Raw genomic sequence first — 24,188 nt, forward strand, 5'->3', positions numbered from 1 at the left:
CTTATTTGGATCCAGTTTGGGATCGATCTCATTTTGATCCAGTTTGGGATCAATCTCATTTTGATCCAGTTTGGGATCGATCGAAGTTGTCATGGGATCGATTCCAAAATATATTGTTTTTACACGGGGTCGATCCAAGATCAGAGCGCACTGCTTTCTAGGCCCTTTTTGAAAGGGATACTCATGCATATTGCTTATGTCATCAACTTGTATGAATATTGAGAAGAAAATGGCTTCTAATTTGAAAATTAGCAAGAAAATGTTTAGTTGGAGCGATAAAGAAACGTCCCTACTCCTGAAGATCACACTGGATGACAAACCAAATCATAAGTTGGAGCCTGTTCGCTAAATTTATCAATAAACTCATGACAAAATAGAAAACTATTTTGATCTTGTTTTGTTTTTCTCATCTTAAAAACGAAAAAGGCGCACAAAATCTGACAGGTCAAAGTACCATGTTCAAAACACCTCGAATTGCAAATGACATTAGCCTCGTTTCCTACCAGTGCCAATTGGGAATCGATAATACCTTATACACGAGCGTTTACACAAAACGGGATCGATCCCAAACCGTAACACCAAATTAGTGCGGATAGTGGATCGATCCCGAGCGTTCCAGTATAAACGGAAGGCTGATCCGTACCAGTTTGGGATCAATCAGCCTTTGGGGCTACAAGTATCTTGATTGGATGTTGGCGGAGAATGAGGTGAACGAAAGAATGGATTTCAAACAGCAGACTATGCACATATCAATGTTTTGGCGATTACAATGCAATAAAATTGCGCGAAAATCCTTTGGCATACATGGTCAAAACTTACTATGCAAGTTCTCTAGCCTTTTCTAGGCTTGATTTACACTTGTATACAAACCAGGGCTCAATTCTAGGATATTCTGATACAAAAATCGGTGCAAACGCAAATTATTTGGCCAAATAAAATTAAGTATATCAACAGGGCAACTTTAGAACAACGAATGTGATTCTCTAACAGGCATAGTGTGGCATATTTAGACAATATAAACATTCGTTAAGAAAGGAAAAAGAAACACATCTTGATATAAATCTGTGCGTAGTCTCATCAGCTGTGTGGTAAAAAGCTCGACTCAGGTATATACATACGATAAAAAGCTCAAAAAACGCAGCCCTAAGAATGTTTCAATTTTCATAGATGATACTATATAGTGCTAGATGTCCTCATGTACCAGGAGTGGGAATGTCAACCATGGATGAAGAAATGACAGGTTCCTTTTTCTCCACTGCACAAATACAGAGGAACCTCACAATTACGATTTCCGCATGGACCAAGAATCATCCGTTTCTCACCCGGAAGCTTTCTTAAGTTTAGTTCATTAGCTGGTAGATGATCGAACGCTGGGCTCTGGTTGGGGTCTTCATGTCTTGAAAGCACTAAGAATTTTTCAATGGGTTTGTAATATGCGCCTAGCTGAAGCACCCGCTACCAAAGAGAGATTGATTGTGCTAGAGACTCGACAGTTGTTATTGTGAAGGATACAGAAAATATCTATTTGGGTCCAGGGCTCAAGGACACATGGTGAGAAGCCTTCACCATATTTGGCATTTCCAGCATCTCTTCACATTACGCCTTCTCATCGGCAGTATCAATTAGAGTTAGGAGCACGTGGCAGGGAAAGAGGTTCTTGAGCATACAGAATTACATATATATATATTACAATTTTGTTCGAAGACAGGTCTCTCTCATGGTAAAGATCTATGTCCTGCCCACGTCACAATACTAATACCGCATTCCGTAAGAGAAACAGGACACTCACAATCACGGACGACAGAACACAATATGAATTTCATGAGATGCCTATGCATGATTCTTTCACAAAATGGGTTAATTTACGACAGAGAAGCAACAATTTTCAGCTTGCTTGGTGATACAGTGACAACAACAGTAAAACTTCAAGAGACAAATACATGTTCTTAAAACTTATTACTATAAAAGTAATGGCTAATCGTTTAACAGAAAGGACAGGCAAAAAGAAAATCTATGATGGCAACAACTGCTCCACTATTCTTTCGTTAGGGCTATCATTGAGTATATATGAATACGAGCGACAAAGAAGTGAAGGTACGGGGTATCCTTTTGTCTCATTGTCTGTAAATTTTGACGAATCGAAGGGGCTGCATCACCCCTAGCCCCCTTCCCTTATACACCTGTGAATGAAAATGTATCTTTTGATAGGCCTTAATTGTTGAAACAAAATCCTATATCTTCAGGAAGGGTTGGATTTGAAAGAATGTATGCAATTCAAGAGTAACAATCAAATGGACCACAAATTACAAAAACGAAGCCGTTAGATTAATTACCAGTAATTCTTGCACAAAAATGTTCTTTGTTGGATCAAAGAGTTTTCACACATATCAAACATGTTTGACTTCATCTCTGTGTTTCTTAGCAACTTCAATAAATAACTCTACCAAACAGAAAACTCACATTTCACCCCGCAAGCCATTCGTCTGACTAAAATAATTAGGACTACAATTTCTGGATAATCATCGCAGATGCTCCTCCGCCCCCGTTGCAAATGCTTGCTAATCCATATTTTCCGCTCTCTAGCTGATGTACCATGTGACCAATGATTCGAGCTCCCGACATCCTTTGCAAAATAACTTCAGATTAAATTAGGAAGACACGAGAAGAACATAATGATCAATAAAAGATGCTAGCGCCACGGATAAAGCGCTTCCGAGAAAGGGTTGAAAACAGACTGAAATGGTGATCAGCACTACCCGTTCCATTTTTATGAGAAACAAAGAAATCTAGTTCAGCCTATGTGTTTTGAACCTAAAAATTTTCTTAGCTTTTTCTAAGATTTCATTGCTAACAAATGCTCTAGTCTTCCGAAAACCTTGTTTTAGAGCAAATAAGATGTCAATAATAAGGGATGTTTAGCATGTAAATTTGTAATGGCAATGCGGTTCTATACACTGTACTAAATCGGCAATGTTTATTGCAAGGTACAGCACATTTTTCTTTTTTCTTAAATTAGCTGTCCCGGTTCAGGAGCCAATGTTTTTAACAAGTTTCATTATTTTCAGCAAACCTGAGCCGCATTTATATTGGTAGCTGAAAAAGCTTTCCATGGCATTGTTTAACGGAATGGCGTCATGAAAAGGACATTGTATACCCAAATACGATGCCTCATGATATTAGTACTGCGTTGTTATTAATGGAACTGAGACTGATCATATGAAGTTGCCTCGTATTGATATTGAAAACAGGTTTCGTTTGCAAACGGTCAGTGTGAACAACAACAGCAAAAATCCAACGAAGCTTCACTGATCACGCTGATAACGAAGGACTAGTGAAAGAAATATCAATTTCTGCTGATCCAAAAGCACGTTGAGAATCAAATCGCCAAGAAAGCTGTTATACAATCAAGTCACAGTGAGAAGGTGGTCCTTTGCTAGACCTTGGACCAAAACCAAAACTCTGTAGCTGCGTAGGAAGGAAATAACTGGTCCACTTGGTGAACTAAATCGGCAAATAATACGGTAAAGATAACAGACGTGGCAAAAAACAACGTGGTAAAAAACTACGCGGTGAAAATGATGTCCAGAAATGAAAGGCGTAGTAAATGCTCCGCCAAGAGATATTGTCTCGGCCTCTTTTATATTCTTGTACAACAACCACTCGCAAAACTTTCTTCCCTTTCCTGTTGTTGAAATCGACGCGCGATTTTAAGTGCCATTGATGTTGGAAACACGATTACCTTTCGCCCCTTCTTCTATGTTTGGGACTTTCAAATTTTATTGCTTTTATTGCAGCGAATTTTAAATTACATACATAAAAACATTCTCGCATAAATTCTAAGACTGCCGAACATCGAGAGATCAAAACATCTGATTCAGAATCGAAACGGAAGGTTATCAAGATTTTACCTTAACAGTTATGGAGAAGATAAAACGCTTTGGGATGATGATGTCAAAATAGGTTGAAAGATTTAAAGAAATATGAAAAGCATCATAAACACTTGTAAAGACGTATTGATAAACTGATAAATTGATAACAAAAAAAAATTAATTATCAACTTACCCGATAGGATGGCCTAGTGAGACTGCCCCACCATCCATATTAACTTTCGCGGGGTCCAAGTTGAGATTCTATTAAAAAAATTCAGTATATAAAATCCTGCACATAGTAACTCCCGCGCGGGAAATCGAGCAGTAAACTAGAAAAGTCCGTTCCCGCGTGGAAATTGAATAATAGGGCAAAAATTTAATTTCTGCGCAGAAATCCAACTGGAATTCAAATCTTAATACTGTACTGCGCTCAAAACGTCGTCAATACAACAAGACCAATACTCCAAATTAATAAACAGAAAAAAGTTTGGGTGAAACTTATTCAATGGTCAAGAGACTTGCGACCAATATTTGTGCCTAAACAGGAACAACAACGATAGATCTTTAATTTGAAGTTGCAAAATCTTCATCAGAATTAACGATTTGAAGCAACTTTTTCGGTTTAGTTGAAAAAAAATAGGATTTGGTGGAAACTTATATGTATTTAAATGAGAACTCACCATTATATTTGCTAAAACGACTACACTGAAAGCCTCATTAATTTCAATCATATCCATTTCATCTGCCCGTAGGCCAGCAAGCTTCAAAACCTGAAACGAAATCCAAATTCCATCAGCTCCAGGGGTATTGTTGACAATCGCTGCATCAGAAACGAAAAGTTTGTTTTCTTGCAATTCCTAAGTTAGAAACGCCCAAGTTAGTTAGAAAGTTTTGTGTTAGAAACGCCCAAATTCTAAGGATTCTAAGGAAACGACTCGCAAAGAGAAGCCTATATTTACCAGCGAAAGACAGAACATCCGAGCTGCCCGACCCCGGTAGGATTCAATAAATCAAATCAGACCTATGCTCGCGCCAAAGATTGCAGAGATGAAACACACTCTGATTGGCTCAAAAGACGTTTGCATAGGTCAAACAAGTGGTGATTAGCTCTCGAGAGACAAACAAGTTTCTGAACTCAGAAAATACGGACCAGATATATGCCTGGAATTTCCTCTCGACTATTCTGTGCAGAGGCTGAAAGGTAGTCAGCAAAATATATGCCCTGTCTTCTGCAGGTTGTTGGTATCAATGGGAGGCAGATCTAGGACGGACGTTGCTAAAGATTTTGCCAAAGAAACTATTGATTAAACATTTTGATAGTTTCTACTTTATTTTGTTGTTGTAAAAATCTGACTTATGCTTCTGTATAGGTTGCTGTAGTCTGGATCCGCCTCTGCTATGTCACTTTTAAACCTCATTCATAATGTGAAATAAAAAAGGGAATATAACCATTTAAACACACTTTCATTGCTTTCAAATTTCTAACAGAGATTATCTTGTTTATTGTATATTTAATAAATGTGATTTTATTGGTATTTTGAAACTAGTGATTAGTATATTTGCTCTTCACATTCATACACTGCAATATTTAAGCGATTTTACAGCAATTCGAAAAATAATATTCCACTGCCCTCTGAAAATCAGTCTTGTGATGGGACAATTGCGTCAAATAAATGAAATAAAAAAATTAAAATGGATTGAGATGCTATTTAATCTAAGCATTTATCCATGACTTTAACTTCAAGAGGTAGAATGTTTATTATCGATTACTAGTATAAACAAAAGTTCATTTAGAAATAATCATTCTTTAAAATACAAAGATATTATAGACATAGTAACTTTTCTCAATCTTCAGAAAAAATTTAAAATCTAACGGTATAATAAATCATTGCTTTTAAAATCTTGGAAAGCAAAGCACCTTTATCATGGCATCTGTCGGTGCAATTGGAAAATCGATAGGATCCATGGCTGCGTCTCCGATTGCTAAAAGAGACAAAAAGATAAGTGTGACAAAGTCAAAAAATAGAAAATTATTATCATAATTATAATATATAAGCTTATAATGACCCAACTGCTCCCATTTAAACAGACTTTTAAATGATGCGTCACATTTGAGCTTACTCCAGAAGAACAAAGAACAAATGGAGACTCAGAGAGACAAATTAGGTGTGAAATTCAGAGAGAGAGAGAGAGAGAGAGAGAGAGAGAGAGAGAGAGAGAGAGAGAGAGAGAGAGAGAGAGAGAGAGAGAGAGAGAGAGAGAGAGAGAGAGAGAGAATTATGTATGCAGCAAATAGTGATGTACCAACAACTTTTGCAAGAGGCTTCAAGTTCATTTGGGAAGCAGTTTCGGCTGCCATCAAAACAAGAGCCGCAGCTCCATCGTTCAGCGTGCTTGCGTTGGCGGCCGTTATTGTACCATCCTTCTTGAAGACAGCTCTTAGGCCAGAAAATTTATCAAAATTCGCTTTTTTGTACTCTTCATCCTCAGCAAAAATCGTGTCTGGTTTACCTGAAAAAAAACAAGATCACAGACTGTAAACATAATAAGCCGTAAATCAGAAAAACATTGTTTGTGATTAAAACAGGCAAAAGTTGGGTTGACATTTCTTCTTTCAAATAACACAGAGATTAAAATTGTATATAAATTTATCAGATGGCGATTTGGAAACGTTCCCCGAAATAAAGAATTATGTCCAGCTGCCAGAAGAAAAAAAGTCAAAACAAAAGCCAAATAAAGAAGAAAAGCACTAAAAATATTTTTACTGATAAAATCCAACTGCTATGAAAATGGATGAGAATTTTTGCATGGTAGCTAGTTGGTTCAGGAAGACAATATACTGAAAATTAAAGTTAGATACAGAATGCCGGTTTTAGACAGGGAAAAGAGGTGATTCAGCAGTTAATCTGATAAGCAGCAGATAACCTGACTGATACTTGCTACCTAACCCACAGAAGACACCAATGCTTATAGAAACAATTATTTTTGAACACACCTTTGCTTGGAGCCCAATGGCCACAATTTCATTGATAAGAAAAGAACAACATTTTTGGACAGACCATTGACTCTAAATTATTCTTTCTATTCTTAAGTGACTACAATGCCTGAAATAGGTAGGAGAGTTGTAGATCCCATCAAATTCCCGGAAACATTGCAGTCATGCCAGTGAAACGGAGCAAAAGCACCACACCCAAACCATGCCTTTTTCATTGTTTTTTTGAGTAAAATTTATACAGCTTGAGGCAGAGTCCAGAAAAGTTGTTAACCTTCCTCCAGACAAAAACACCCCAGAAGGCAAACCTTGCTTATAAAACAATAGAAAGTGGGCGCGACTTGGGTGTGGCATATGAGCTTCTATTGTTTTTCATGGACCTTCCTCCGGTCAGTGACCGTGCGACCGTAATGTATTCGTGACTCTGGCTTGAGGTAATTTAAGCTAATTTCAAAGCTAATTTCATGCAATGTTCATCATAGTGTGAAAGGCAGGATCGGGAAAAACTGATGTCTACAATACAAGTTTCTTTTCCAAAGCTTTCCCAGTATTGTTGGAATAGGGTTGACGTTATCGAATTTGCATCTTGCTACTTGATGACCATTTTCAAAAACGAACCTCGGATTCAATATCGCCATATTGACCTGACGGTCGTTTGGACCGTCAGGTCGCAAGGAACTACAATTTGAATATTTAGATATTTCTAAAGATTTGTTTGAAATTTGATGTTGCAGTGAAATCCCAGTGAAATGGTCAAAGGAAAAGCCATTTTTGAAAACTGCGAAAGTCGGGGCCTCTACAACAATATGAGATTTCTGCACAGACTTTTTTGAATTCAAATCTGGAATTTTTACCTTCATAAGGTCCATTTTGGCTAGTATGGAGATAAAAATTGACAACGCCAACTTATAGGCCAATCTCCACTGACGCTTTTTGCAGCGTTCGTCTTTAGGTAATTCGCGCACCAAAACTTTGCGTGCTTTTTAAAAGCTTGATTTCCCCTTCAATGTAGATATTACTGAATATCTTGTTTTCTCATAAACAAAAATCGTAAAAGAGAGCCCTAAACAACATCTTTGTTCTAAGAATCTCGCGCGCGCTTAAATTTCATCGAAATCAGTGGAGATGGCATGAGCAGAATTTTGTGTGAACGCTTCAGCGAATGCTACAAAAACGAGTGTCAAGGCCGATTTCCATTTTACATTTTTTGTGCGTGCGGGCGTAGCGCCCAAATCTGAGCATGCGTAGTAAAGTTCTGATGTCAAGTGGCCGAGCGCACAAAAAAGTTGCGACCCTATCAACTTTCTGGCGCTCACAGCGGACGCAAAATCTAGACCACTTGATTTTAACTACGCACGCTCAGATTTGGGCGCTACGCCCGCGCGCACAAAAAATATCAAATGGAAATCGGCTTTCAGTGGAGATTCGGCTTAAATCCAAGAAGTTCCAATTGGGATGGCAAGTGTCCGAATCATTGGATGAACTTGGGACGGAAGCCATAAACACTAGCGCTGCAGTCAAGCGATCAGTTAGTCATCTGTTATGTTCTAACCTATAAGTACTACAGTACCAGTTTGGTTTTGATTCTTAATAGCATTTTAAGTAAAGATAGGAAACAGTAGAACGTACCCTTCTTTTGTGGCACGCTGACTGGAACTATTTCATCGGCGATACGGCCATTCTACAAAAAAAAATAACGAACCTAATTATTGGGAAAATAAAACAAGGAAGATGTGCATAAAAAAGGACTAGTAGAAACCTACAAACATACCAACGGTCGAGCAAGACTGTTGAAGATAAGAACTACCACACTTGGAAAAAACACCTATAGAAATTCCTATTTACCAGATTAATATTATCGTTAATCCAATATCAAGAGACAAAACTTAACTGATTTTATCGACACGTGGTTCCTAAAAATTAGTAAATTGACTTTCAGAAATCTAATCAACATGTATTAATAAAAATCTAGCGGATCTTTGGTAGGTTTGATACGAGCAATAAATTCTCGACAATCAAAGATGTCATATTCTGTTATCGTGGCTCCTGCGGGTGTGTCCTTTCAGAGAAGGAATCCATGACAAAAGTGACATAAGTCAGGTCAAATGTAATGCAATTGTATGAATCGGTGAAAGGAAAACCCCGCTTACACCATACAGTATTCAAATGAAACTAGTACGATGTCATACTGCACTGGCATTCCGTTGAAATAGAGAAACCGATGAATGCAGATACTATCATAGTTCTACAATAGAGCAATGTTTTTCAATCACTTTTTGATCACTTGATCACAGCACACTTTTCCATTGAAATAATCAGGAGGCACACCACCAACAGAAAATGTCAAAATTTTGAAACACTGTGGCCTACATTCACACTACAAAGTTATTCTCGTCGAAATGTCTTGAATAAGAATAAAATAAACACAAGGAAAAGTATTCAATAATAAAAAACAATTTTATCTATTCCTTGTAATTAAAGAACAGACTTTGAGATAATTCTGAATGGCCACAGGGTTGTTATGAAGATGCATACCCCCTGTGATATCGTCATTGTACCGTAGTTTGTAGTAGTGTATTGTAAATTTCTATGAACATAAAAAAAATCAGACCGTCTTCTTACCCGTCTAATGTGACATCAAAAAACAACATTATATGTTTTATTTGATTTTTGAATACGAATTAGCAATGTGAAAGTTTGTTGCTAGACAGCTGTCATTTTAAGATATACGATAAGGTTATTTGAGTGGAAACCTACAAAAAGTGATCATCCATTTTTAGAAGTTTCAGATGTTTTGAGGTATTCCTGCTGACGTACACTCGATTCGAAAACGGTACCGCTCTAATGAATTGAACAGTAAGGTTCAAAGTTGCAGCTCTGAGATTCATACTGAATGCGATCATCAGGCAACGCGTACAGCTCTGTCTTCATGGCATCGAGCACAATATGCCAGACCAGTGAAAAAGTAATTTTCATAGGGAGGTCATAGGTCCCACGTGGGGCGCCATATGTTTAAGAGATTTAGGTCAGGACATTTTGAAGTAAACACCATTTGGGTTTTCAAACATTTCATAACATCAACAGGAACATAATAAACTATTTACAATTAACACGATCCAACGTGAACACTTTCTCTTTACACCGTGGCGTGAATAACTGACTAATGCAACTTCGAGGTCTAGGAACGAGTGAAGGATTAACCGCGTTTTGCTCCTTCACAACAATCGTGCAAACGGGGCTTTTATGGAAAAAGAAATAGGAGTCTGTATACGTCATATGGAAAAATTTTTACCTTCCATGCATTAGCACTTCTAGTATATGAACTAATTGCATATTCGTCTTGTTGCTCTCTTGATATCCCCTTCATCGATGCTGTATTCTCTCCGCAAACACCCTGGAATATGATGAAATTCTTATAAACATTGAAAATCAGCAACAAAGATAACATTAGCAAAACCATTACCATTCAAAACTGTGGGGACATGAAAATTTATAAACATTTGATGAGGAAAAGAAGCTTTAGATTAAAGCTGCCTCGTTCCAATCTTAACTAGGGCCTAAAAAAGCAGTTCTAGGGATAAAAAGCCTTTGAGAGAGCGAGAGGCAAGAAAAGGACAGAAGCCTGAAAAGCAATGGAAAAGAAGGCCAAGAGGAGAAAAAGCTGTTGCCTTTCGGCGGTGTCGAGGGCAAAATAATCCCAGCATTCTTTCTGCATTAGTATGAGCGAACGCTACTATAAAGCTAGACGTAAAAAGCCTCGTTTACAAGGCCAGGTCTGACCATTTTATCGCCAAAATCGAAACACTAGCACCATGGTCAAATTTTTGATGCTGCCTTTTCAAAAGTTAAAGCAGTTCAATTTGTTTCGATTTATCGAACAGAGTGAATTTTCTTTTGATCAAGCGCCTACGTCATTATTTGCATTGCAATGCTTTGAAATCACGAAATTACATGTAATCTGACTCGATATATCTAGTCATGAAGACGCTTGACTCAAATATGAAACAAAAATCGATTCGAAAATTTGAATTAGATAAATTTGATTGTATAAACTCGGTTAAAAATGAACACGGATTTACCTGGGTAAGATCAAACAAGTATGGATTCAAGATCAGATTTAAATTTAGTCAAGAAAAGAATGATTAGCGACGTAACAAATCCTCCAAAGAACGGTCTAAGAAATTTTGCTAGCGACACTTGTCTGATGAGTTCACAGCAATGAACTCCTTCCGTTTTTATTCTCGTTTCTCGAATCTGTATATTTCTCTTCGCAATTTTCATTCATTATTGTTTTAATTGAATGTTGGTTGTTCTTTATTTTCGAAAATTGTATGTGTTTTTTATGTCACATCTGCAGGGGAGCCAGTTAACAGCGTGTCCCTTTTTCGTTGTGGCGTGGACCAGAATTGCATTGCTGAAATAAATTACCTGTAATACAAAATGCCCTTTGCTACAGTGAATAAACTGCCAGGAATCTGGTTATATCTTACCATATGAAATTTGTTGTATACATCAGTGAGGCCATCATAGAGGATGCCGTCCTGAAATTAGACAGATAATTTCTAAAGCAAGCAAGAAAGATAAATACTAAAGACATAGCGTGTTCTGAATTATCACTATCAAAAAACGATCTAGGGCTATCTAAGAGTTTTAGGAAAGCGTGTTTTGAATGGTTTTGGATGAAAGAATTATAACTGACTTATAACTATATATCGGTTGAAGTCAGCTGATATGTTTAAAATGCTTCTGTAAGGAAGAAAAGATGAAACAGGAAAGATCCAATGATACAACAAGAAGAAAAATTCTAGATAATTAAAGGCATTCGACACAGGTAAAAGTGGCTTACAGCCACTCGACCACGAGCGGTTGACCAATCAAATTTCGCACAGAGAAAAACACGTGAACATTTTCCGTCTTTCTGCAAATGGGTGAAATCCTACAGCAGCGCGCCGTGGTTTCACGTGAGCAGTTTCCAATTCCATTCTTGTGCGCGTGCTCTGATCAATTTGGCCTAAATTATTTTTGGATTCGCTGTACTTATGCATGTCAAATGCCTTCAAGCTTGCAAGGAGACAATGAGCTAAGAAGACAGCTTTACGCGATAAAAAGGAAGAGGGAGCAGGTAATCCTCTCGTAAATTTAGAGGAATCTACATTCTCAGTATTATTCGAAAACCGGACAGCAAACGCTAACTAAAGGTTGCTTTGAGGGGACTCAAAAATGCTTATTAGCGCTAACTTGAAAAGTTAACAGAACTGGTAAACATAGCAATCGAATGCCTTTGTTAGTGTAGATACTGAAAAAGATAGCCATATGAGATCTACGGTGTATGTGAGATTATGCGAGTAGATAAAGTCTGGTCAGTTCTCCTTCGCAGTCTACATAAACTACAGCAACCGATGACCGTAAACATCAGCGTCATTACAGTTAATCATATCAATTTGCCCAGACAGTATGTTAGACCAACGGGTGATTCTTTTGCCTGTTTCTTTATACAGATGATTCCACTTCAGCCATATAAAACTTTAGCCCATTTATTTAAAAACGCATAATTAAGCTCCGTTTATAGTCACAGCTTGTCAAACAACATTCGCAATGACTGTTAATGGAATACACTGGAGTTGTACATATTACTTGACATAGATAGAAGCAATGTTAAACACGAGTAGCAGTCGTCATTGAGTCAAATGCTTAGTCACGAAAAACAGGGGTATTTACAACGGTACGCATTTCACCCGCCTATGAGGAAAATCCAGATTTAATCATTTATTGATGTACCTATGCACAACACGTATAGAACAGGACAGATCTACAAAGATAACACAAAAAGCAACGAGGTGTACGAATAATGCTCCTGGAAATCTGTTTGCATAAACACAGGACAGTATGGAGAGTTGCGAGATGAACTGAACATTTTGAGTGTCCAGGATTTGCTACTTTCCCTGCCAAAAGTCATTGCCACATCCTTGAATATATTTTTTGAAAATAAAGAGCTTATAGTCTGAGTAGCAGAACTTTGTTGAAAGGTTTAATGACTGACATAGATGCCTGTCGAAGCATGCCACTGCTTCAGGGCGGATGAGCTACGACTCCAGGGGTCAACGGCTTCGGGCGGAAGAACTCCTGGAAAGAGGGATGGTGTCCCTTTAAAAACATTGTAGAGGTGGTTCTGGGAGCCCATCTCGACTATTAGCCCCTTAGTTTTATCTATGACCATGACAACAAACCAAAACTCAGATTTTGGGATAGTTGGAGGGTCATGGTAGCCAACCTTCTGATAGAAGATGGTACCTGATGATGATAGGTGCTTGACTGGAGTCTATTGGAAAATATTTGGGTTTTGAACAGGGATCAGTGCTGGTCAATGAAGACTTGCGACCAGATATAGCGTATCGTACCAATGCTATTGGCGGACATTACATAAGACTGATTTTGCATAATCAAAATGCACAACAGAAGCTGAGCCTCCTCTGTTGGAGGCTTGAAGTCTGGAATGATGCTAATTATGGATAATTACTGAGAAAATTACGAAGATATCAAGCCGAGACAGTCTGTGATTCGTTTCATATTAATCCTATTTAAGTTCGTCTTTAACTGCATTCAACCATTGCACTCGACGATAAAATAAATTGAATAAGGGCAAAAAACTTTGAGAATATTAGATTTAATGATTGCTATCTTAGCATTACGATAAACAACATTAAAACACCGCTTAGGGCCCTCTAAAAAACACCTTTATTGGTCAAATACTTCAGTAACCTTAAAGTGCCACTGAACTGACAAAATCAAAATTTTTTTTATTGATGTTCTAAGTCAAGTCGGTGCTCCTGAATCCGATGCTGAAGTTCGCTTTCGGAATTGTGAAGTGTTTTGAAGCTACAACGCTTCAAAGTTGCGATTTTCAAGACTTTTTGTGCGAAAATTTGTGCGCGGTCTGTGAGGAATTTCAGGAATGTGTGACGCATTAACGTTTATAAGTCGCGGAAGTGATGCGGGCTTCAGTACTGAAGACTGTATTTCGAGTGCGATAAAAAACCAAAATAAACGTGAAGTGGATGGAAATAGTGCGATACTTGTGCATTAAATATCACTAGCTATCTAACTACAAGACATGTGCAAGGTATTTTCTTGCAAAAATTTCGAGCCCATACAAAATAAGCAAACTTTTTGCGTGCAGTTTTTACCAAGACTTCATGCCGATCATTTACCTTTTGTGAATTATTGAGCGTGTCGAATAAGAATGCTTTTACGAACAGCTTAACTAATTATGAATAAAAGTGAGCAAACTGATCAAGGGAAAAAGTTGATCTATTATAGAACCACACAAATTGTACATTTCTCGGCGCTTTTCCCACTTTCCACTGTCAAAGCATCAGTTATTGCCAGGGCCGTCAAGATGGGATAAGTTGCCCCAGAACCTCGTGGTCAGGGGACCTCAAAAAGTAAAGAAGTTCATTTTAAATGGAATTGATTAAAAGTCCATAAGTAGCACGGTGGGATATTTTTAAGCTTCTATTCATACCCCATCTTTTTGGCGTATCAAACTGCCTATCTCTTTCAAGTTTCATGCTGGTATCACAATCTAATGCTGGCGTCTATTCGCATCCTATCCTTTTCAGCGTATCAAACTGCTCATCTCTACAAAGTTCCATACTGATGTCGCGATCTAAAAGTTAAATTATGACAATCACTCCTTAGAGGTCTGGGACCTGGTACCCCAGTATATAAATAGCATAAGTGGTATTTTTCAGCGTCTATTCGCTTCCTATCTTTTTTGGCGTATCAAACTGCCTTTTACTACCAAGTTCCAAGCTGGTATCGCGATCTAATGGCTAAATTATGTCAATTACTGCTTAGAGGTCTAGGACCTGGTATCCCAGTCTATAAATAGCACAAGGGGGATTTTTCAGGGTCAATTCATATCCTATCTTTTTCGGCTTATCAAACTGTCTTTTACTACCAAATTCCATGCTGGTATCGCGATCTAATGGCTAAATTATGTCAATTACTGCTTAGAGGTTTGGAACCTAGTACCCCACTCTATAAATAGCACAAGGGGGATTTTTCAGGGTCAATTCGTATCCTATCTTTTTCAGCGTATCAAACTGCCTACTACAACCACGTTCCATGCTGGTTTCGCGATCTAATGGCTAAATTATGTCAATTACTGCTTAGAGGTTTGGAACCTAGTACCCCACTCTATAAATAGCACAAGGGGATATTTTTCAGCGTCTATTCACACCCCATCTTTTTCAGCGTATCAAACTGCCTATCTCTATCAGGTTTCATGCTTGTATCATGTTTTACACAATTTGTAACTTTTTATCTTCTTACAGCCTTCACTATGGCTGAATTGACTATATAAATCTGAATGCGTCACTCGCCCCAGCCTCTTTTCGCACGACCTACTCGCAAAAGAACCCCAGAAACCCCTATTTGTGGGCTCCAAATTAAAAAACCAAACTTTTTTTCGAAATCAGCGATGATTAGTCTACCAGAATCAACAATAAAAAAAATTTCTTTTTTTTCAATTCAGTGGCACTTTAAAGCCAAATATTTTGCGACATTATTTTCTCCTAGACAACCAACTCAATTTCGATTTGAGCAATAAAGTGTAAGCTTTAAGTAAATTTCCAGTAATTAAACGCAACCAAGCAAGGAATCTTCAATTATGCGTCATTGCTGACTGAACAAGCAATGAACCAATCAAACGCACCACTCCACCCACATGACTTTTGATCTGCGCCTTTATGTAACTTATGTAACTTGGTAGTAGTATGTTGTAAAATGTTTGCTTTTTTCAAAGCCATTTTCACATTGGTATATAAGAAATTTTAGTGATAGACTCAAGAAAAAACTGCAAAATTTTATATTTTAAAAGAAGAATCCAAAAGTTCTATTTTGGTGATTTTCCTTTGAAAAGTTAGCTTACTTTGGATTTTGATCTACATGGGTTTTTTCGTGACAATCTGCTTTTATATTCTTCAAAAAATTCTCATCTTCAAAACATAAAAGGTGCACAGTTAAATGTGCAGTGTAGATTCATACCACAGAAGTAAATTAAATAATATTCTCCGTCCGTGCACCAATGTCACATGGCAATATTTCATAGTTTTGCCGTACCGTTAAACTCTAATTTGCCAGCATCCACGCCAAAATACCACAGGTACATAGATGTAGCTAACTTCGCTTCAAAAGGCTTAAATGAAATCGGTACATCAGAAATCTTGTCAGCTAGACGTTCCTTTTCTGAGAACCATAATCATGATTTTCAAAATGCTATTCCCATGATGAAAGCTGTGCCATCAAAGGATATTTTCGACTCGAAAGTACTTTCGAAAGTAGAAAAAAATTATTTTTGGCCATTTTCGTCCAAAGTATCTCTTTGAACTTAGATCTAAGGTCAAGGGAACTTCAAACGACATTGTAATACGCAGGTTAAGACCCCTCATGCGTCATGCATATAATGTTACTAGACAAACCTCGACTCTAAATCCACCATACGCTGGTGTCTCTCTGCTGACGTAATTTGGCACATTTGACATACTTTCCATGCCACCAGCTACCATGATATCCTGAATGCAAATAGAACAGTCAGTGAAATTACATGAAACTATAGGAAATGCAGTCAGGGTCCTGAGACAAAATTAGCTATAACAATTCTCCTCAAGAAGAAGCGAACATGCACAGATTCAATACTTATCATTTGTTTCTGCCTCTAACCAAAATTTGTGCTACCAACTCGGGGGGGGGGAGTAACTAAGCCTAGTTTTGGACGGGGACGTGCCTTTTTGGTTCAAAATTTAGACCCATAAATCCGCACATTTCTGGGAATATGTGACCCATAATTCCGCAAAAATGAGTAGAAGTCTACCCATAATTCCGCAAGACACAGAACATTTACAAGACACAACAAAAACTTCAAACAACTTTTGTATATGTCCTTTGTTCTAAAATTTTAACATTACACATCAATCACTCAATTCCAAGCGCGTTTAGAGAACCCTTTGGTGTAAGTCAGGTGTTCACAATATAGCAATTCAATTCATTATGTAATCCAAAAAAGTGCAAAAACTGTGCTGACATGCATCAACAAGGTCTCTGTTATCTTATTGGCTAATGCCTGACAGGCATCAAATCAAAGTTGCTCTTGTAACCTTTTACATGATTGGATTCCCTTAATGCAAATGGTTTATTGTGGTCCTTGTCCTTTAGGATCTACGAGTCCCATCAAAGTTGGTGCTTGGCTCTACAATTTCAAGAAATGTTCCATTAAAATAGTTATTGGCACTTTCAGCCCTTTCATGTTGTGTAATCCTGGTTGCTTGCACACCATGTTATTTGCATTTCCGGAAACTGTCTCTTTAAGAGCTTCAGTTCCATTATAGCCATGGTTGTCAAAATATGATTTTTGCACGCTTAATGATGTTGCTAAGTTCCTAGCTAACTGGTTTTCCAAAATGGTACCGATAACTCTGTATATTTCTTCAAATGGTACCCATAATTCCGCACATAATTGAAAAACTGATACCCATAATCCCGCATTTTTAAAAAAAAGGTACCCCTAAATAATGACACGTCCCCGTATGTCAAACCTATTAAGTTACCCTCTCCCCCCCCCCCCAGGCTCCCAAATGTGTCTACAAAGGCATCATGTCCTTAATTTATGCAGGCAATTAGCTTTTGCATCATTAAATATCCATTTAAGAGAAGATATGGACTCTAAGAAGATCAAACCAGAGTTAACCCCTTTCGCAATTTCTTCACTTTTGGTTATATGAAAATAAGCACTAAAATGTTTCATTTACAAGAATGATACCCAAAAACGTGCTTTCAAAAATGTTGTCAATCAAATCTGTGCCTTTGACAGTTCAAACATCCGAAATAATTTTGATACCGTACTACAAGCTGAACGTCATACAATGGCGACAAAAAATAACTTGATACAACAAATTTTCTTGATATGAAATCATTATTTTACTTCTGAAATGCTCCCTCTTGTTACCATCATCATTCCCAAAATTAATATCAAATCATTCTCCCTTCTCATGCATGTATTTAAAATGGCATTACTAACCTGGCAGCCTGTTGCGATTGCTTGAGATGCCATCATTATCGCCTTCATGCCAGAGGCACAGACCTTGTTTATCGTTGTGCAAGGAGTTGTCGTTGGGAGTCCTGTTAAATGAGAAATTAATAGGGATAAATTGGAAGCACAGGTTTTGCTTTAAATAGAGTAATACGGGGAGAAGAATGAGAATATTGATTAAGACAAATGGGAAGCCGAGTTCTTAGGTGAAATGAGGAATGTAGAGGACAAATTGGAAACTTGCTTTCTCTAAGCTAAAAATCTCAGAGTTTAGTAATATTTGGTTTTGGATAAAGTAGAATTGAAAAATCATATCATATCTAGATACATCGCTATCTTCTTGTTTAATGGCTAATATAGAGATAGCAAAAGATAATGAATAGAGCAAAGAAAAATAGAAAGCCAGAGTTATGAGCAGTTTGGGAAGCAAAAGAGCTCAGGAAAACTGAAAAGTTAAAACGAAGGTTAGTCAATTGAAATAATAATGTATTGAACAAATGCAGCAAAGGCAAGGACATTAGTAGAAAGGAGATAAAAGAGAAAGAACAAAAAAAGAAAAGGCATTAGATGGGCAGAAATGCTGAATTCTGGTAGAAAGAGATGAAAAAGTATATTAAAAAAGAAGAAACTACAGTTAGGATAGTGAAAAGAAAATCTGCAAAGAAAGCCATAATGGACAAAAATACAGGGGATGGAAAGGTAAGCAAAAATACAAGAAAGATGAAGAGAGAAAGAGTACACTGCCAATGCAGAGAGAAAATTTATTAGTTGAAAACAAGAAAAAGATAACAAGGAAAACTGGATAGAAGAAATGGTGATTGAAAAAATAAACACTTTTTAGCATAATAAGGAGAAAGCTGAGGAGCAATTAGAAAGAGTTGTAGCAATAGAAAGAAAGTAGGTGCATTGTAGCCAATTTCAGTATCTTGATGCACAAAGGTTAATATTTCATCTAAAAGCTTGAAAAAACTCTCAAAGATTTAGTAGTCAGTTATTAGCAATGAAGTGTGTACAAATCCTTTATGTCTAGGTGGAAAGAAAGACAGTGTGGAAACTCACCAGCACCAATTGCAGCTTGCCGTGCTGGTGCCTGGCCAGACATTGCCGATAGAACATTACCCATGTAGACTTCACCAACATCACTTGGTTGTAATCCTACAAAAATCAGTCAACTTAATATTGAAAGGGTATTAAAGCCAAAGTTTATCCTTATATTTAAAGGCAGTCTGTCCCCTCAATGACTGGCTAATTTGAACAATTGGTCTTCCCACCTTAATGGATTACGTTGGACATTCTATTGTATAATATTTCAAATGATATTATAGCAAATATTAAGATGGAATATGACATTCCATTTTTGACAGGAATAAGGATTAAGAACATAGCAAAAATTTAAAAAAGAGTATGCTTTGGAAGTTAAAAACAAAAGCGCAGCAGCTAGAGAAATAGGTAACACTTTCTGTTAAAGACATGGGAACCTTTTTGCCATAAAAATTGATGTTTACAGCACTAGTAAAGTTTATCTAGTAGCACATAGGCTGAGCCATGTTGGATTAAAGATCTCACAATTAATATAAAAAATTAACTAACTTTACTAGGGGGCTTCAATTTCATAACTTACCTGCATTTTCAATTGCAGCTTTAATTGCAACTGAACCCAGTTTTGGAGCAGGAATTGTTGCCAAGGCACTTCTGAATGACCCAATGGGAGTTCTCTTGGCACTTACAATCACAACATCCTATAAAAATGCACCAACATAGTTGCATTAGTGCATAGCTTTGTCAAGTTTATAGTCATCTCATTGAATGAATTAATTGAATAAATATTTTTTCAGTATTTCAACATTGACAATGAAAATCAAAGAACATCATGTGTACATCATAATGCTTTAGCAAATTATGTGTGCTAATCATTTGCGCTTTTACGTAAATTATCTGTATATACCTGTTGGTACTTACATTCAACTTTTGGACAGTACTTCAGCATATGTATAATTGTATGTCTTTGCATTGAAATGTGAACATCTTTCAGGATAAAGCGATACAAAAAAGTACTTGGTTTTATGCTGCTTGGAAATAAAAAAGTAAAAAAACAGATAATTTTCATAGAATACTCACATCGATTCTTCTTTGTGATGAAAGCGCTCTCAGAAAGCTGCTTTTTGGAAGTATCTTCAAATAATTAAGGAAGGCAAATAAAATATGTTATATTACTTTCTTCTACTCAGCTTCTAATAACATAGTTTTAGAAACGATAAGACAAACCTGCAAATGAAAATTGTCCCAAGCTTGATAATTGATATTTTCAAGGATGAGAGCATTTTCACCAATCAAAGGAAAAGTTTGAAATAACCAAAACCCAACAAAACACTGAAAAGAGTCAATTACTGCTCAGTTCTATTTACTTTTCTATAAGCCCAACAATAGACAGCCAGGGTTGCTCACTTTCACATCTGTGGAGTTGTTATAGTGATTTTGTAACACGGTGACAATTATAAAAACACTTGAACTGTAAGCTCTTCTAAAGGTCAGCAAAAAATATTCCACTAACAGTTATTAAATTTCTTGACATAGCTACAATACCCAGACTGAAAAGTACATCAGGTGTACACAAAAGAGCATAAAAATCACAGAATTTTGGTGTACCTGGTCTAGATTTTTGTATGTCTTTTATTCATACATATTCTAATTGACAGTTTTTCCCTCTTTCTGCTTGCACCTGAAGATAATCCAACCAACTTTTCGCATATTACTTTTATTGAAGAGCCTCTGGCACAAGAAAGATCTCATAGAAAAGTGTCACACTTTTAAAATTGGTATAATATATATATAAAGATATAAAAAATCTTGCCCTTTTTGGAATTTAGAAACATCATAACATTGAATGCACACAAGAGATTTTAGCTGAGCCAAATGGCATGTGTGACATTTAACTCAGCTATTTGCCTCATGTTTGTGGTGGTTTTCTGTGAAGTTTGCCTCACCAGCCGAATTTCTAGATATCGAGCCAGTTTGATACATTTTGTCACTCATGGCAGTTTGCTCACTGTGTATGGCGGTCTGAGTATCTTGCTCATGATCGCAGCAATACTACGCCTGTGCTTTTGAAGGAAAACTTTGCAGACATCAGAGTCTACTGTAGCCAGATGATTCCTACACTTTAATACACTCAATGGATGCTACACCATACAAGTCATAACTTATATCCAGATTCCTCTTGCATGCTAGCAATTGTACCTCAAATTTATGTTGCTTTCTGATAAACAAGAGCCCACGCAACTGGGAAGGCTGGGGGCAATGCCCCCCCCCCCCCATTTTTTGGTAAGCAAATAATTTCAAAGATGCAATAGAAGGTGAAAAAAGCCTTGGTCCCCACTTTTGTCAGCATTGCCCTCCCTCACTTTCAAATTTGTGGCATTGGCCCTGTAAACAGAAGCAACCAATCACGAGAACAAACTCACAGAGATTGAAATGGGACTCTGCAATTTTTAAAACATCTATTTACTTCTTGTTTTTGTTCATGTCTCTGGCATGCAACCGCCTGTTTAGGGAGTATCAATGCACTATTATACCTCTCTGCTGTGGTCTCTCATATGAAACCACACGTGCTGATAGGATTCGGGTACAGATCATCAGCGTCGAAAAGGTACGCTAGTTCGTTATTGTCCTGCCTAGCCTGCGTGCAGACCCGACAGCTTCGTTTTGCTTGTAATAAGACTCTTCTGGGAGATAATCTTCAGTTTAACACTGCGATTAAACTAAACGATAAAGCAGTAAAATCTGCATTCAGGCTAATGCTTTCCCGTAGGCCAGTCATCAGTTGTGCAAGGATTCAAATTCGATGGTTGATCTGGTACAATGTTGTTAAAAATTAGTATGGAAACATCAGAATAATTCTCATGAGAAAATTGAAACGTTTCTTTATAGTTCCTTTTATATACGCTGTAATTCCTTTAGAAAAAAATCGACTGAAGAAAGGATACAGATTGCAGTAACTTTCCTTGGTGCGAGAGGACGGCCGCCATGTTGACAACTTCACGAGAAAGAGACCTGACGTTGTTGTTGCTTATATATAAAATAATCATAATAATAATAGATGTATAGGCCGAAATGGCCCTTAATCTACTACAACGAAACAAAACGTCGTAATTTTAAATGGTTAATTAAAATTGCTACATCTAAAATATTACTTTCAATGGCTACAAAAATCATAACAGCTTAAATGTACAACAGCAAACTGATCAGCACATATTTTTTCAAAAGGTCTGATAAATTTCATGCTTTTGAAATGCTCGCCTTAGTGGTGTTATCGCAAGAATTTGAAACAAGTCAGTATCTTCTTGACTTATCATCCAAATAAACTTGTTCTCATGACTAAGATGTTTTATATAAGGACACCTCGCTTCAATTTTCACCGACAGTTTATTCCTTTCTTCAGAGAAAAGGGGGCAAACCATTATAAAATGAAATTTGTCTTCAGTAGCGTGGATGGAGATCGAATCGCAATATCTGCAGATTCTTTCATCCTTGGGAGTAGGCTTGTTGCCATATCTGCCAGTCTCAATATGCAGGTTCTGAGAACTAAGTCTTAATCTGCAAAGCATGCTTCTTGTTTAAAAATCTGGAATAATATCAAGATACTTTTCAAACGTAAAAGTGGTTTTCAGTAGCGCATAGGTCCGTAGCTTCTTTTCGTTAATGATGTGGCCATTAATTTTTTTCATGATGCTTGAGGTGTAGTGAAGCATTACTTTAGATTTGTTTAATAGCAGGTACACTACCAGATACATTAATGTTTTAGAATGTGATCAGTTGTTCCTTGGTATCTGAAACCCAAGTTTTAACACCAGTCAAAGCATCATCTGATAACATAAGGAAAGCAAATTTTACGCAGCGTTCTGGACTTAAACTACTTAATCTAAAGTAAAATTTAATCATGGCAATATGCCTCATAGCTAATATATTAAATTCTGCCTGATTCCGCGAAAATTGCATCTGATGTCGTTGTCGATTTGACCCCAAAAGCATATTTGCAGGCTTGCAAGTGTGGATTTTCCAGAGTTGGCCACTCCTTTTGGCCCCAAACCTCACACGAATAATTCATAATAGGAATGATCAATTTGTCGAACAAGAACATAAAAAGCCTCGGATTAAAACCATTCCAATCCCTACTTTTCGATAAAAGTGCGTAATATGATTTCTGAGCCTTTTCTTTAACTGTTTTGACATGATCACCAAAAGAGCCATTTGAATTAAAAGTGACACCAAAAAACTTTTACGAGTTGCAAGTTTTTACCACACATTTCCATATTTTCCACGCGTGTGATGATATTGATTTACTAGTATTCCTACCAGCAACCAAAATTTTTGTCTTATCAACATTTAAAGACAATTTCAAACCTCTTTGTGTAACGATCGAGTTCAGTCAGCTGAGCTTGCAAACCATAGAAACGTGCTGATTTTAACGCCACCCAGAAACACGCTGGAGGAAGCTTCACAAATATAACCATCCAGATCATTCAAGGAAAAAGCTAATAAAGCAGGACTCAACAAACAGCCCTGTCTTACACCACGAGAACAAACAAAAAAGTCAGATAGCATATCATCACCTCTTACATTAGATTTCATTTTAGAGAATAGTGAGGAAACAATCTTTAAAAAATTTAAATGCCATAGGGTAGAAGCTTTTGTAACAACAGCTTATGATCAACAGAATCGAATGCTTTCTTTAAATAAACAAAGCAAATGAATAAGATAGATTTCTTATAATTAAGAAAAATTTCAATTAACGCGTGCAAAGTGAAAATGCGATCACTAGTCCGATAAACTTTTCTGTATGCTGCCTGGTTTTCAAGCAGTAGATTAAATTCTTTTGCAACCAGCTGTAACCTTTCTAGTATGATCCCCAAAAATATTTTGCCAAAAATACTTAGCAATGTGATACCCCTATAATTTTAAACATCGCTTTTAAACAGAAGTATAATGATACCAACTGCCCATTCTTCAGGAAAAGAGCCATTCTCGAAAATTTTGTTTGATAGTTTCCCAAAGACCTGAAGACACTCATCATTCAAACTTTTAAGAATTTTCGCGTTTAGCATATCAATTCCAGCTGCTTTACCGGATTTTAATTTATCAATGGAGTCTTTTATTTCGTTTAAAGTTATTGGCACATTTAAGTACGAATCGATTAACTCATTTATCACTTCATCCACGTTGCACGGAAGGGGAATGAGCG

The 24,188-nt window shown here is 37.0% G+C and overlaps 1 protein-coding gene across 1 annotated transcript; it reads right to left on the reverse strand.

Annotated features, from left to right (window-relative positions):
* Positions 1-1,057: 1,057 nt before the first annotated feature.
* LOC135685835 (acetyl-CoA acetyltransferase, mitochondrial) lies at positions 1,058-22,035 on the reverse strand. The gene is made up of 14 exons (XM_089112698.1): positions 21,934-22,035; positions 20,069-20,122; positions 19,572-19,689; positions 19,010-19,105; positions 17,939-18,039; positions 16,344-16,436; positions 11,352-11,402; positions 10,154-10,255; positions 8,491-8,542; positions 6,174-6,380; positions 5,788-5,852; positions 4,550-4,639; positions 4,063-4,130; positions 1,058-2,623 (listed from the first exon to the last, which is right to left on the reverse strand). The coding sequence occupies exons 1-14, from the start codon at positions 22,033-22,035 to the stop codon at positions 2,503-2,505; spliced, it is 1,320 nt and encodes a 439-aa protein (XP_088968824.1). The 3' UTR covers positions 1,058-2,502.
* Between the last annotated feature and the right edge of the window lie 2,153 nt (positions 22,036-24,188).

This window comes from Rhopilema esculentum, chromosome 15 (assembly GCF_057945365.1).
Source record: "Rhopilema esculentum isolate cy_ngs chromosome 15, ASM5794536v1, whole genome shotgun sequence".
Taxonomy (NCBI): Eukaryota; Metazoa; Cnidaria; class Scyphozoa; order Rhizostomeae; family Rhizostomatidae; genus Rhopilema; species Rhopilema esculentum.

What these genes read in the sequence shown, in the direction of transcription:
- LOC135685835 (XM_089112698.1), bottom strand. Translation starts at nt 22,035, where the DNA reads ATGATTATTTTATATATAAGCAACAACAACGTCAGGTCTCTTTCTCGT. An exon ending in TATACAACAAATTTCATATG is followed by an intron (nt 10,256 to 11,351) that starts GTAAGATATAAC and finishes ATCATATTCCAG; the next exon opens with GGTGTTTGCGGAGAGAATAC. An exon ending in GCCTCTTGCAAAAGTTGTTG is followed by an intron (nt 5,853 to 6,173) that starts GTACATCACTAT and finishes TGTCTCTTTTAG; the next exon opens with CAATCGGAGACGCAGCCATG.